This window comes from Oncorhynchus kisutch, linkage group LG18 (assembly GCF_002021735.2).
Source record: "Oncorhynchus kisutch isolate 150728-3 linkage group LG18, Okis_V2, whole genome shotgun sequence".
NCBI lineage: Eukaryota > Metazoa > Chordata > Actinopteri > Salmoniformes > Salmonidae > Oncorhynchus > Oncorhynchus kisutch.
Window position 1 is genome coordinate 26,571,385 of NC_034191.2, and position 13,213 is coordinate 26,584,597.

General features: G+C 41.2%; 1 protein-coding gene across 4 annotated transcripts in view; it reads right to left on the bottom strand.

Moving 5' to 3' along the window:
• Nucleotides 1-365: 365 nt before the first annotated feature.
• LOC109909152 (cell adhesion molecule 1) overlaps nt 366-13,213 on the bottom strand; it is a 187,806-nt gene continuing 174,958 nt past the window's right edge. For 3 of the 4 annotated variants that reach the window (XM_020508109.2, XM_031796155.1, XM_020508107.2), the window contains 2 exons: nt 4,921-5,049; nt 366-4,746 (listed from right to left, as the gene is read on the bottom strand). In XM_020508109.2, the coding sequence (XP_020363698.2) occupies nt 4,628-4,746; nt 4,921-5,049 (248 nt within the window). In that variant the 3' untranslated portion in view covers nt 366-4,627. The remainder of the gene's footprint in view (nt 4,747-4,920; nt 5,050-13,213) is intronic. The other variant, XM_020508108.2, reaches the window with a different exon arrangement.

Genomic DNA, 13,213 nt, shown 5'->3' on the forward strand with positions numbered 1-13,213 from the left:
TTAACGTGTGTGGAGTTAAGCTACTATATGAAAAAAAGACCCCTTCAATCAGGAACACTAAATACAGTACATCACTCACCACATCACATCTAATGGAGATGAAATACACTGCCCAGTTTCAATTGAGGCCAAAATGGGTAGTAAAATATTTTAGAAATATCAAAAGCTCTGGATCTAGAGGCTGAGTTGAATAGAGGGTTTTGAAGCAAATACAAACACAAAATCTATATCCACACCAGGGGTAACAGTGCAGGACCAAGAGAATGATTGCTGACACAGAGCAGATTGGATGGTAACCACCTTTATGGCTTGAACCGCATTAGAAGTTCTTGACAATAGGAATATCAGGTAAAAGACAATACAGGCCATTTCACATTGATATCTTTTTATTAAGACAAGTACTCTTCAGAATTTTTTTTGTAAAAATGTTTTATGAACCAATACAAAATATGTATGGGAACATGAGGAAACCTTTCTTTACTACACAGAAATGTTGCCCAGGTACAGAGAGACTAAAGATTTGACCTCAAAACAACTAACTGGAGCAATGAACAACCAAACGTTCTAGGCATCAAACATGTTCTCCATCCAAACAGCCAAGAAATGTTGGGGGTTAATCAGAAAACTTAACCACTGCAATTATACCACCTGTTTTTTGAAAACATCTGAAAATGTGACTGACATGCATCATATTCAGGATGCTAATACACCATTAGAAAGTAAATAGATGCTATTTAAGTCTCTACACAATCCGTATCGCGGAAGTTCAGCTGGACAACGTGATTCAAATTGAAAGGCAATGTTCCTGTGTTAGAGAAGACCGCATTCACGGTAAACACTGTATATGTCAGCTCAAATGGAAATGACCTTAAAACTTCTAGCGCACAATCTGTAACGCGATCAGCGATACAGATTCAATAGAGCCTTTAGTCTCCATTTTTTTGTGTGATTACTTGTTCTTTATGTCTGGGGAAAAAACAGATGATACGTTTTACTGTGGATATAAGGATTTATCAATAACCACCCTTGTATTTTGCTGGACACTGACTGTACAAGTGATATTGTCTGATTAACAAATCTAGTTCTTTCTTTGTGAACTAGGTCTATACAAAATAATATGTAACATTTAACAGTGCACCATATATTAAGAACACAAACATATACAACTGAGAAAAAAATATATATTTTTTGATTTGATAACTTTCTGAAATGTTTAGTATTCTTGGGGGGCTTTCACTTTGCATTTCACCTGAGATGCAAAACACAAGATTCAACATGAACCTGAGAAAGTGGAAACACATGGACTACATGTCAAATAGCACTCAGTGGCCAGTTTAATAGGTACACTCATCTAGTACTGGGTCGAACCCCCTTTGCCTCCAGAACAGCCTGAATTCTTCAGGGCATGGTAACATTGCTCAATTGGTATCAAGGGCCATAATTTGAGCCAGGAAAACATTCTCCACACCATCACACCACTGCCACGAGCATGTACCGTTGACGCCAGGCAGGATGGGGCCGTGGACTCATGCTGCTTACACCTAATCCTGACTCTGCCATCAGCATGACGCAACAGAAACCGGGATTCGTCAAACCAGGCAATGTTTTTCCACTCCTCAGTTGTCCAGTGTTGGTGATCGCTTGCCCATTGGAGCCACTTCTTCTTTTAAGCTGATAGGAATGGAACCCAGTGTGGTCATCTGCTGCAATAGCCCATCCGTGACAATTACCGACGTGTTGTGCATCCCGATATGCCGTTCTGCAAACCACTGTTGTACTGCGCCGTTACTTGTCTGTTTGTGGCCTTGCACGATTCTTGCCATTCTCCTTCAACAAGCGGTTTTCGCCAACAGGACTGCCGCTGACTTGATGTTTTTTGTTTGTCGCCCCATTCTCCTTAAACCCTAGACACTGTCATGCTTTTAAAAAAAACAGGAAGCTGGCCGTTTCTGAGAAACTGGAATGGCGTCGGGCACCGACGATCATACCACGCTCAAAGTTGCTTAGGTCACTTGTTTTTCCCACTCTAACATTCAATTGAGCAGTAACTGAATGCCTCAATGTCTGTCTGCCAACTGTATATACTGTAGCAAGCCACGGTCATGTGACTGTCTGTAGGCGCAAACCATTTTCAAGAATAGGATGGTGTACATAATAAACCTTCCACTGAGTGTATACTGAAAACAAAAACAACACTTAATTTGAATCCCTACAGCGATCATTTCAATTGTATCCAGAATAAAACATTGAAGATTAACAAAACAAAAGCAAGTTCAGAACTAATCAATACACTTGGAGATTAATATTGATTTGCACATTTTAATTTGTTATACTGGTATCGGTTATGTTCTGCATCACCCTCAAGCAATTCAATTAAATAAACATCAGATTTCCAGTGCCGTTTTGCTTGTTTTACCTTTCCCAAAGTGTGGTGAGCCTTAGCCACAATTGCAGCACATAACCTTATAAATACAACTAAAATTGATTTAGCAAATAAATTAAATACACTTTGCCTACCTTGTAAATTCTTATTGGACAGAAATAGATTGTCCGTAAATAAAATCATTAATACCTTCTTAGCTTGTTTGTTATAAGGAGCTGTTTTTTAAATAGAAGCAGCCATATCATTCAGTTATGATTCCAATTATTTATCCAACCTGAAAATAACTTCAACTTGTTATTCCAGTTCTTAGTACTGTCTGATTTATGAGTTACATGTGAGTAGAGAGTAAGACCACCACTACTAGTGTAAGGTACAGAGAGATTCATATACTAAGATATAGTATGACACTGTTGACATGGTACTGTTATACCCTTTAAATAAAGGAAGGCACTGCATTTAGTCCTTCACTCTTTTTTTCTTCATTATTATGATATATTCCAAAGCAAAGTTGAATTATATTGCTTTAAGGCAGTGGCTGTCCGTTTAATTCATGTATTTGGAGTTGTTTTGTCTATCACACTGTTATATCCAATACATCTATTGACTAATGCACCATGGAAAGACAAAAGCAGGAACTTCAATATGCATTACAGGGATTCCACAGCAATCTGTACATTTACTTCAAAAGCTGAAACATGGCAGAAATGGAAACCGTGCTAGTCATTCCCCATTCAAAACGTATAGGGGATCTTCAATAACTTATTATTCACAGACACGATTAGGAATGCTCATTGAGCAATGACCAATAGTTGTGTGTTACTATTTCTAATTTGAAAACAAAACATTTTAACAAAACAATAAGTCATGCAAAAATGATATTCAAAGTGTATCATAATATCCGTAAGATATACAATGGTAGTCAAAATAATACATACAGAATTCCTTGTGTACTGGCTACTGTTTGAAAAATTAAAATGTTTTAAACATCATTACAATTAAAACGTCTTCAATCTAAAGTATAAGCAAAATATTTTCTTCCCTTTTCATACTGAGATATATTCCTCTCAATAGCAACCCGAGTCAACAGATTAGATAAAGGCCTAAGACAACAATAAAATCGTGTTTGAAGGTCCTTGTAAGGTTACTAAATATATATTCAATATATTAAAGTCAGTATATTATTCAAGAACAAAATCAAACTGGTTTTCTCTGTAGAAGATAATTATATGCACTGTATTTGAACACGTACAAGCATTACTATTACATTGGTCCTTCACTGACCATTGAGGGTATGAGTATGAGGACCCAGAGTAAACCATATTGTAGCGACCTTAGCCCAACACCTAGTGACCTCATCAAGGGGATCGGACCTCTTGGTATAACAGTTAAGGTGTTGGCTTAACATTTGCTGGACCAGGGTAGTCCCCTGGTTGGGACTGCCCCCCGAATTCACTGTAATATCATGATGTTGAAACAACACAACAGCCTGTTGCCCCGACCAACATCTGACAGACAAACCAACAATGCGTATGACCATGGCAGCAACTCCAGTCAGTCTTTTAGCCACAGAACAAACATAAAAGGGATGTTTCAGTATGTCTGATAGAGCAGGAGAGGTCATATTTATGCATGAGTTAAGAGGGACAGTATAGTTTGATATTGATGAGAGCTGTTTACAATAGATTTTAGATAGTCTGGAAATGACTCATATGTGTTGTTGGCTGCTTCTACAGTACACAGCAGAGAGAGTGCTTCTAAAAGCCTGGTACACAAGCTAAAATAGAGCTGCAGGACAACTAGAGAAGAAGCGCTGTGTCATTCAATCTCCTCTGAAAGCTAACTGCAGCAAAAAGGATCTGGTGGAGTCGACAGGCTTGAGGGGAAAAAAGAAAACAACAATTACGAAAGAAATAGAACAAGGCACAAAATTGTCTGTAAAATAATTGAACTGTACAGAATGGGCCCCAGCAGTCCAGGAGAGGTTGGATGGACAAATCCACGACAAAGCAATGAAGCCTCCAACTACTCATCCACTCTAATCCTCCTCTCCTCTAGAGTTCTCATCATTCTTCTCATCTTCTCTTCTCCTTTCCCCACCTCTCATCTTTCCTTCTCAGCTGCACCAGTTCGACATCCCTCATTACCCCCCCCCCTCCCCCCACACCCTCTGGCCCACTCAGAGTTAGATATAGTGCTCTTACAGGATGCCCCCCCCTCCCCCCAGCACCCCCTGGCCCCTCATCATTAGATGTAGTACTCCTTCTTCTCTTCCGTGTTGTTGTGTCCCCCCTCTGCATTAATGATGGCCGTGTCTGCATCTGCTGCGTCGTCTGCCCCTTTGGCTTCATGTGTGAAGTAGGTGCCTGCAACGAATAAACAAATTCATGAACACCCCTGTTGGACTCAAATGAATGGTAATGAATCTCTACCGCTAGTCCACTTCTAGGTCTATGAATGATCAATGATAGTGTACACCAGTTCATCTCAAGCCAGTGGAAGCATTGTAACAGCCAGGGAACCCAGGTGAGCCGTTATACCTTTGTGTCTGGCGAAGTAGCGCCCCAGGACGATGAGTGCACAGAGGATAGCGAACATCACCACGGCAACCACACCTCCGATGACAGCGTGGTCTATCTTCTGTGGCGCCCCCTCATCAGCTCTGGAGTCTGGAAACAAGCCAAACACAGCCTCTTAAAACAATGATCCCCAGACCCCTTCTTTGAGCCAATCACAGCTACAGTTAAAGTCGGAAATGTACATACACTTAGGTTGGAGTCATTAAAACTCCTATTTCAACCACTCCACAAATGTCTTGTTAATATGGTTGCAGGGGCAGTATTGTGTAGCTTGGATGAAAGGTGCCCAGAGGTGCCCAGAGTCAACGGCCTGCTCCTCAGTCCCAGTTGCTAATATATGCATATTATTATTAGTATTAGTACACTCTGAAGTTTCTAAAACTCTTTGAATTATGCCTGTGAGTATAATAGAACTCATATGGCAGGCAAAAACCTGAGAAGAAATCCAAACAGGAAGTGGAAAATCTGAGGTTGGTCGATTTTCAACCCAGCCCCTATTGAATACACAGTGGGATATGGATAAAGTTGCAATTCCTACGGCGATCACTAGATGTCAACCGTCTTTAGAAACTTGAATGAGGCTTCTGTGTTGTGGAGCCGGATGGGAGCTCTTTGAGTCAATGGTCTGGCAGAGAGCCAGGTCCTGGTCACGCACATTTCACATGATAGTGTCCCATGGCTTCTCTACAGACATAGGGAATTCTCCAGTTTGAACGTAATTGAAGATTTATGATAACAACATCCTAAAGATTGATTCTATACTTAGTGTGACAAGTTTCTTCGACCTGTAATATAACTTTGAAGTTTTCGTCCGACGTTCAGATGGACCTGCACGAGCATTTGGATTTGTGTACTAAACGCGCTAACAAAAGTAGCTACTTAAATAATGGACATTACTTTAAATCAAGCATTTATTGTGGAACTAGGATTCCTGGGAGTGCATTCTGATGATTTCTGATTTCTGTTGACTCCAACATGGCGGATAATTGTGTTTATTTTCTGAGCGCCGTCTCAGATTATTGCATGGTATGCTTTTCCGTAAAGTTTTTTTGAAATCTGACACAGCGGTTGCATTAAGGAGAGGTATATCTATATTTCCATGTCTAACAATTGTATTTATCGACATTTATAATGAGTATTTCTGTAAAATGATGTGGCTCTCTGCAATATCACCGGATGTTTTTGGAACTAGTGAATGTGACCCGCCAATGTATTGTCATGACGTTGTATTAGTTAATGTGACGACTGTTGCTCATCGAATGATTACAAGTTCCTAATTACGTGATTAACTGAATCAAGCAATTATTAACTCATTAACCTGGGGCACCATGGAAAAACGGGTCCCACCAATGAATTCGTACCACACCAATCCTAGTTGAATATTTATTTACTAAAAAGCAAAAATTATGATAAAAGATACACATAGACAAAACACATCATAGGTTATTGATTAGAACTTAGTATAACGGGCTAACACACTATGGCGCGTGTTACCCACAATGGGAATTTCAAAAGAGAGAGAAAAAGAAGTACACAAGAGAAATATACATTTGGGTGAATGTGTCAGCTATGCTATTCTAACCCTAGCCTTGCCTCAAACTGCCGCTCTTATGGGTCAGAATATAATGATGTAATTACGTGGGGATGATCTCCGGGGATTCTCTGCGTGGACCGTTCCGCTGTTCGATGACGCACTTCTCCTGCGCACCTCCCTGCTCGTCCTCCCGGTGTCAGTGTCCTTTTTGGCTTAGGAGTCTGTTCCCTCACCCCTTTCTCTGGAAGGGGTCTTCTAAGGACAGACAGCTCTGTAGCTCAGAGCTCAGGGCATAGGAATGAAACCCTTTAGATACCACGATTCGATGGGAGATGGAGGCTAGGTGGTTCGACTTGAATTCACCCGCTTAGACACAGCTACTCATCCGTAGCTCAGGTAGAAAAGGATTTCTTTGTTCTCAAACGTGCGTTGCGTTCTGGGTTGGTTGACTTTTTCAGACCCTGCTGCAGCTGGGGTCACATAGTCCTGTTGTAAATTCTATACTCACAGGTTTTATGCCCTTGGGTCAGAAGTGGGCGTAGCCGCCTTTAGGGCAATTCTCTGGGCGTACCAAGTTAATGAGGCAAGGGCTTGGTTTTTTTCAAATCCCATTTTAGACAACTAACTTAACATCTCATCTTCCCCAAAACATTCTCTTTGATTTGGATATTTTCCATACAACGTAGAATGTATAAACATCAAACATATACTAGGAACACCATTCAAATTACAATGTTTTCGTAATAACATCATCTATTAACCTTTAATAACAGAACAAAAATGACATACATTTTCATATTCCATCTATTGTCAAGACCACCATTGTGGCTGACGAAAACCATTGTTCCAAAGTCCCTTTAGATCATGTTTAATGTTCGGAGGCTGGTTCTCCATAGTGACATGACAAAGGAATTTGCCTGTGCCCTGAGATTTACCAGGGGCGTGAGGGCCATAAAAGCCCCCACGTCTTCAGACCCCTGGATCTCTCCACCGCTGTTGGGTTGAGAGATAATCTGTAGGGTTGTGGTCTCCTGTAACCGGACCTGATCAAGACAGTCATGACAGTATACTGAGATTTTTTTATATTATAACTGTATCAAACAAAACATACATGTTTTGTGTAACATGAAGTCTTATGAGTGTCATCTGATGAAGATCATCAAAGGTTAGTGATTCATTTTATCTCTATTTGTGCTTTTTGTGACTCCTCTCTTTGGCTGGAAAAATGGCTGAATTTTTCTGTGAGTTGGTGGTGACCTAACATAATCATTTGTGGTGCTTTCGCTGTAAAGCCTATTTGAAATTAGACACTGTGGTGGGATTAACAACAAGATTACCTTTAAAACGGTATAAGATACAGGTATGTTTGAGGAATATTAATTATGAGATTTCTGTTGTTTTGAATTTGGTGCCCTGCACTGTCACTGGCTGTTGTCATATCATCCCGTTAACGAGATTGCAGCCCTAAGAAGTTATAACAAACTATAGTTTGGCAAGTCGGTTAGGCCATCTACTTTGTGCATGACACAAGTAATTTTCCAACAATTGTTTCCAGACAGATTATTTCACTTATAATTCACTGTATCACAATTCCAGTTGGTCAGAAGTTTACATACACTCAGTTGACTGTGCCTTTAAATAGCTTGGAAAATTCCAGAAAATGATGTCATGGCTTTAGAAGCTTAATTGACATCATTTGGTTAATTGACATCATTTGAGTCAATTGGAGGTGTACCTGTGGATGTATTTCAAGGCCTACCTACAAACTCAGTGCCTCTTTGCTTGACATCATGGGAAAATAAAAATAAATCAGCCAAGACCTCAGTTAAATAATTGTAGACTTTCACAAATCTGGTTAATCCTTGGGAGCAATTTCCAAATGCCTGAAGGTACCATATTCATCTGTACAAACAATAGTACGCAAGTATAAACACCATGGGACCACGCAGCCGTCATACCGCTCAGAAAGGAGACACGTTCTGTCTTCTAGATATGAATGTACTTTGGTGTTAAAAGTGCAAATCAATCCCAGAACAACAGCAAAGAACCTTGCGAAGATGCTGGAGGAAACAGGTACAAAAGTATCTATATCCACAGTAAAATGAGTCCTATATCAAAATAACCTGAAAGGCCGTTCAGCAAGGAAAAAGCCACTGCTCCAAAACCGCCATTAAATAAGCCAGACTACGGTTTGCAACTGCACAATGGGGACAAAGATGGTACTTTTTGGAGAAATGTCCTCTGGTCTGATGAAACAAAAATAGAACAGTTTGGCCATAATGACCATCGTTATGTTTGGAGGAAAAAGGGGGAGGTTTGCAAGCCGAAGAACACCATCCCAACCGTGAAGCACGGGGGTGGCAGCATCATGTTATGGGCTTGCTTTGCTGCAGGAGGGACTGGTGCACTTCACAACATAGATGGCATCATGAGGGAGGGAAATTATTTGGATATATTGAAGCAACATCTCAAGACATCAGTCAGGAAGTTAAAGCTTGGTCGCAAATGGATCTTCCAAATGGACAATGACCCCAAGCATACTTCCAAAGTTGTGGCAAAATGGTTTAAGGACAACAAAGTCAAGGTATTGGAGTGGCCATCACAAAGCCCTGACCTCAATCCTATAGAAAATCTGTGGGCAGAACTGAAAAAGCATGTGCGAGCAAGGGGGCCTACAAACCTGACTCAGTTACACCAACTCTGTCAGGAAGAATGGGCCAAAATTCACCCAACTTATTGTGGGAAGCTTGTGGAAGGCTACCTGAAATGTTTGACCCAAGTTAAACAATCTAAAGGCAATGCTACCAAATACTAATTGAGTGTATGTAAACTTCTGAGCCACTGGGAACATGATGAAAGAAATAAAAGCTTAAATAAATTATTCTCTCTACTATTATTCTGACATTTCACATTCTTAAAATAAAGTGGTGATCCTAACTGACCTAAGACCGGGAATCTTTACTTGGATTAAATGTCAGGAATTGTGAAAAACTGAGTTTAAATGTATTTGGTTGAGGTGTATGTAAACTTCCGACGTCAACTGTATTAGAGCCTCGACTCACTTCTGATTAAATCATAGAGCAGGAGACTGGAAGTAGCATAGTAAATAACAGTGCATTCAAAGTTACAAATACTTTAAGAAATCAGGTAACATATGCTACCAGAAATACAGGGATTTAGCAAGACTACATTTGGCATCCTATACATAGAAGCTACCATAGACGTCCGTGGTCAACGACGGACCCATTCAGGGAGGTAGCTGCGACTCAATGAAATTCTATTAGAGCTATTCTGTTACAGGGTGTGTTGTTCAACAATGAAGGACAATGACGCATTGTACAACATGAAGCAGTGGAGTGAAAACAGTGTTTTCAGTTCAAATCAACATTGAAATGTATGATTAACCTCCTCCCACTCAGTCACACCTTCTCTTCCCTTCCTACTGTGGCTGTATGGGCTGTAGAACAGAATAGCCCACTTCATTTCGGTTTCATTACTTTTCCTGCATACAGCTGAAGGGCACTTCTGGATGATGTTATTCAAACTACCAAATGCAAGTCTAATGTACAGTATATGTATGTATTACGTAATGAAGACCCCATGGCCATTCAAACTGATAATGTACTGCCATGAATGAGGCCTCAATCGTCATCTGTATCTACAGTATGTCATTCATTAGTGATTAGTCATTGTCTGTATGTGGCGATGGACACTCACAACAGGATATCTACAACATTTGTTCTCTGTGCTTTCAGATATAATTACATCTGGAGAACTCTATGACACTGTATCATATTTCCAAATACCACTTATTCTGAGAGACTAGAGCTTTTCATCTCCAAAAAGTATTTGTGTAAAATGTTCTGAGACTGTTACATAAAAATCATATACTTGACATACCCCACAATTTCAACAGAAACAGTCCAGGGAACTGTAAAATACACTCTGATTTAAGAGGTAATATCAGGAAGTTATAAACCTCAATCATAGGGAGTAGACACAAGCACATAGATAAATCTGGCTGCAATGTGCTGTCCCCTCTCACAGAAATACATTTCACCCACGGGAATCCACTGTTTAGGGAGATTTATATGTCTACTAGCTACAAAAGAACAAGGCAAGGCATTAAATCTCCAAACATTCCACATTTTCGGCACTTGAGGTCTACAGATTAAGTGTGGGGACCTGTATCAGTTGAGACTGATGGAGGGGTGAAGAGGAGAGGTGAGAGAAGGGTGTTACTTTACTGCCTGAAGGAGAGACTCCATTTCCCATCAATCCCTAATCATGAACTGAAATTGGATGGTTTTGAATAAAGATTATGATTAGGAGAAATGACTTTCTTTCTGAATGCGAATGGGAAAAGCCTAAAATATCTGACACCTACTTAACTTGAATAGAGAGTAAAGACATGCTTCAATGCCATTTCCTCTTCAAAATGGACTTACCTCCACCAAGCAGGGGCAGAGCTCACATACTGTTGACACAGACTAGAGTCTCATCTGCTGCTGCTGTTGGTTGTATCTCAGGCAGGATGAGCAGAGCAGAGCTGTTTGTTTCCAGTATCAGGGACGTCTTGTAGCACAGTACAGAATGCTCCCTGAGGAGAGGGAAGGGCCCGTGCTCCATGCTAATCGACATCAACCCGCTAAATGGACTGAGCCGAGGAGCCCTGTCACATCCCCTCACTTGCCCCGGCCCGCCCCACCTCACCCTCACCTTGCCCCCCACCGCCTTCCATTTAACACCTGAACCAGCCAAACGTCTGCGAGCATAACCAACCTGCCACAGCGCACAGAGGGAAAAATGGAGCGGGTTTCTTTCACACAAAGAAGTGGGCCCGTCTATATCATTGAACGCATCTAAAAGGTATTACAAAGTATCAGCAAGGGGACTGTAAAATCTATAACCCGTCACTAATGGCTAGATGAATGACAGATCTGTATTGGAACCGTCCCATGCTGTTGCCCTGTCTGGAGTCATTCAATGGTTCTGCCTTTTAGTTCAGAACCACATTAGTGGTCCTTTATGGCATTGCACACAAACTAAACAGAATTTTGATTATGTTTAAAATGTGGAAGTGCTCTAACAGTCAGCCATTACCTCCCACATAGTCCTGCTGTTGGCTGGGGAGCTGTGACATGCCCACACCTTGGTCCTGACAGGATGTGGCTGGGGAGCTGTGACATGCCCACACCTCGGTCCTGCCAGGATGTAGCTGGGGGAGCTGTGACATGCCCACACCTCAGTCCTGACGGGATGTGGCTGAGGGAGCTGTGACATGCCCACACCTCAGTCCAGGCAGGATGAGCACAGCCAGGTGGATTTATGGGGGAATAAAAAGGATTTGTGGCCGATGCCCACATCGTTCGGCACAACACTGAAATGTGCTCTGCTGGAGTGAAGGGGCTACATGCTTTATGGTTCCCTCGCTCTCTGTGTCTGTTCTGGAATGACAAATTATACATAGCCAGGTCACTAACTAGCAGCCTCGAACTGATTGACTGGCTGACTTAGTGACTGATTGACTGACTGACTAACTGACTGGCTGACTGGCTTAGTGACCGACTGACTGAGTGGCTTAGTGACTTACTGAATGAGTGACTGAATGACTGACTGACTAACTGAATGGCTGACTGACTTAGTGACTGACTGAATGAGTGACTGACGGACTGCCTGGCTGACTTATTGACTGACTACCTGAATGACTGACTTAGTGACTGACTGAATGAGTGACTGACTAACGTATTGACTGAATTAGTAACTGACTGATTGACTGACTGAGGTATTGACTGATTGACTGACTGAGGTATTGACTGATTGACGGATTGAGGTATTGACTGATTGACTGACTGAGGTATTGACTGATTGACTGACTTCGTAACTGACTGATTGACTAACGTATTGACTGATTGACTGACTTAGTAACTGACTGAATGACTGACTTAGTAACTGACTGAATGCCTGACTTAGTAACTGACTGACTGACGGATTGACTGATTTAGTAACTGACAATGACTGACTGAGGTATTGACTGATTGACTGACTTAGTAACTGACTGATTGACTGACGTATTGACTGATTGACATATTGACTGACTTAGTAACTGACTGATTGACTGACTTAGTAACTGAATGACTGACTTAGTAACTGACTGAATAACTGCCTGACTGATGTTTTGACTGTTTGACTGATTTAGAAACTGGGGATCAGTTGTGTGTATCTGTCCCCTGGCTGATTACATGGAATATTGATTTCATTAGTCATACGGGAACTCACTTGTATGCACACTGTGGATTTACAGATGTAATTACACACATTTAATTGCAATGATGACTCTTGTGAATTGCTGGAAAAAGCTCATAACATATTAGGCAAGGGGCCAAATTCAATCTCACCCTCCATTGCAATATGTTTGTGGAGTATGTGGCCTGCTCTCACACACTCCTGAAGAAGACTGGAAGCATCTACTTTGTAGCAGAGTCTACTTAGTAGTAGCAGAGTCGACTTGGTAATAGCAGAGTGTACTTAGTAGTAGCTGAGTCGACTTGGTAGTAGCAGAGTGTACTTAGTAGTAGCAGAGTCGACTTGGTAGTAGCATAGGCTACTTAGTAGTAGCAGAGTGTACTTATTAGTAGCAGAGTCTACTTGGTAGCAGCAGAGTGTACCTATTAGTAGCAGAGTCTACTTGGTAGCAGCAGAGTGTACCTATTAGTAGCA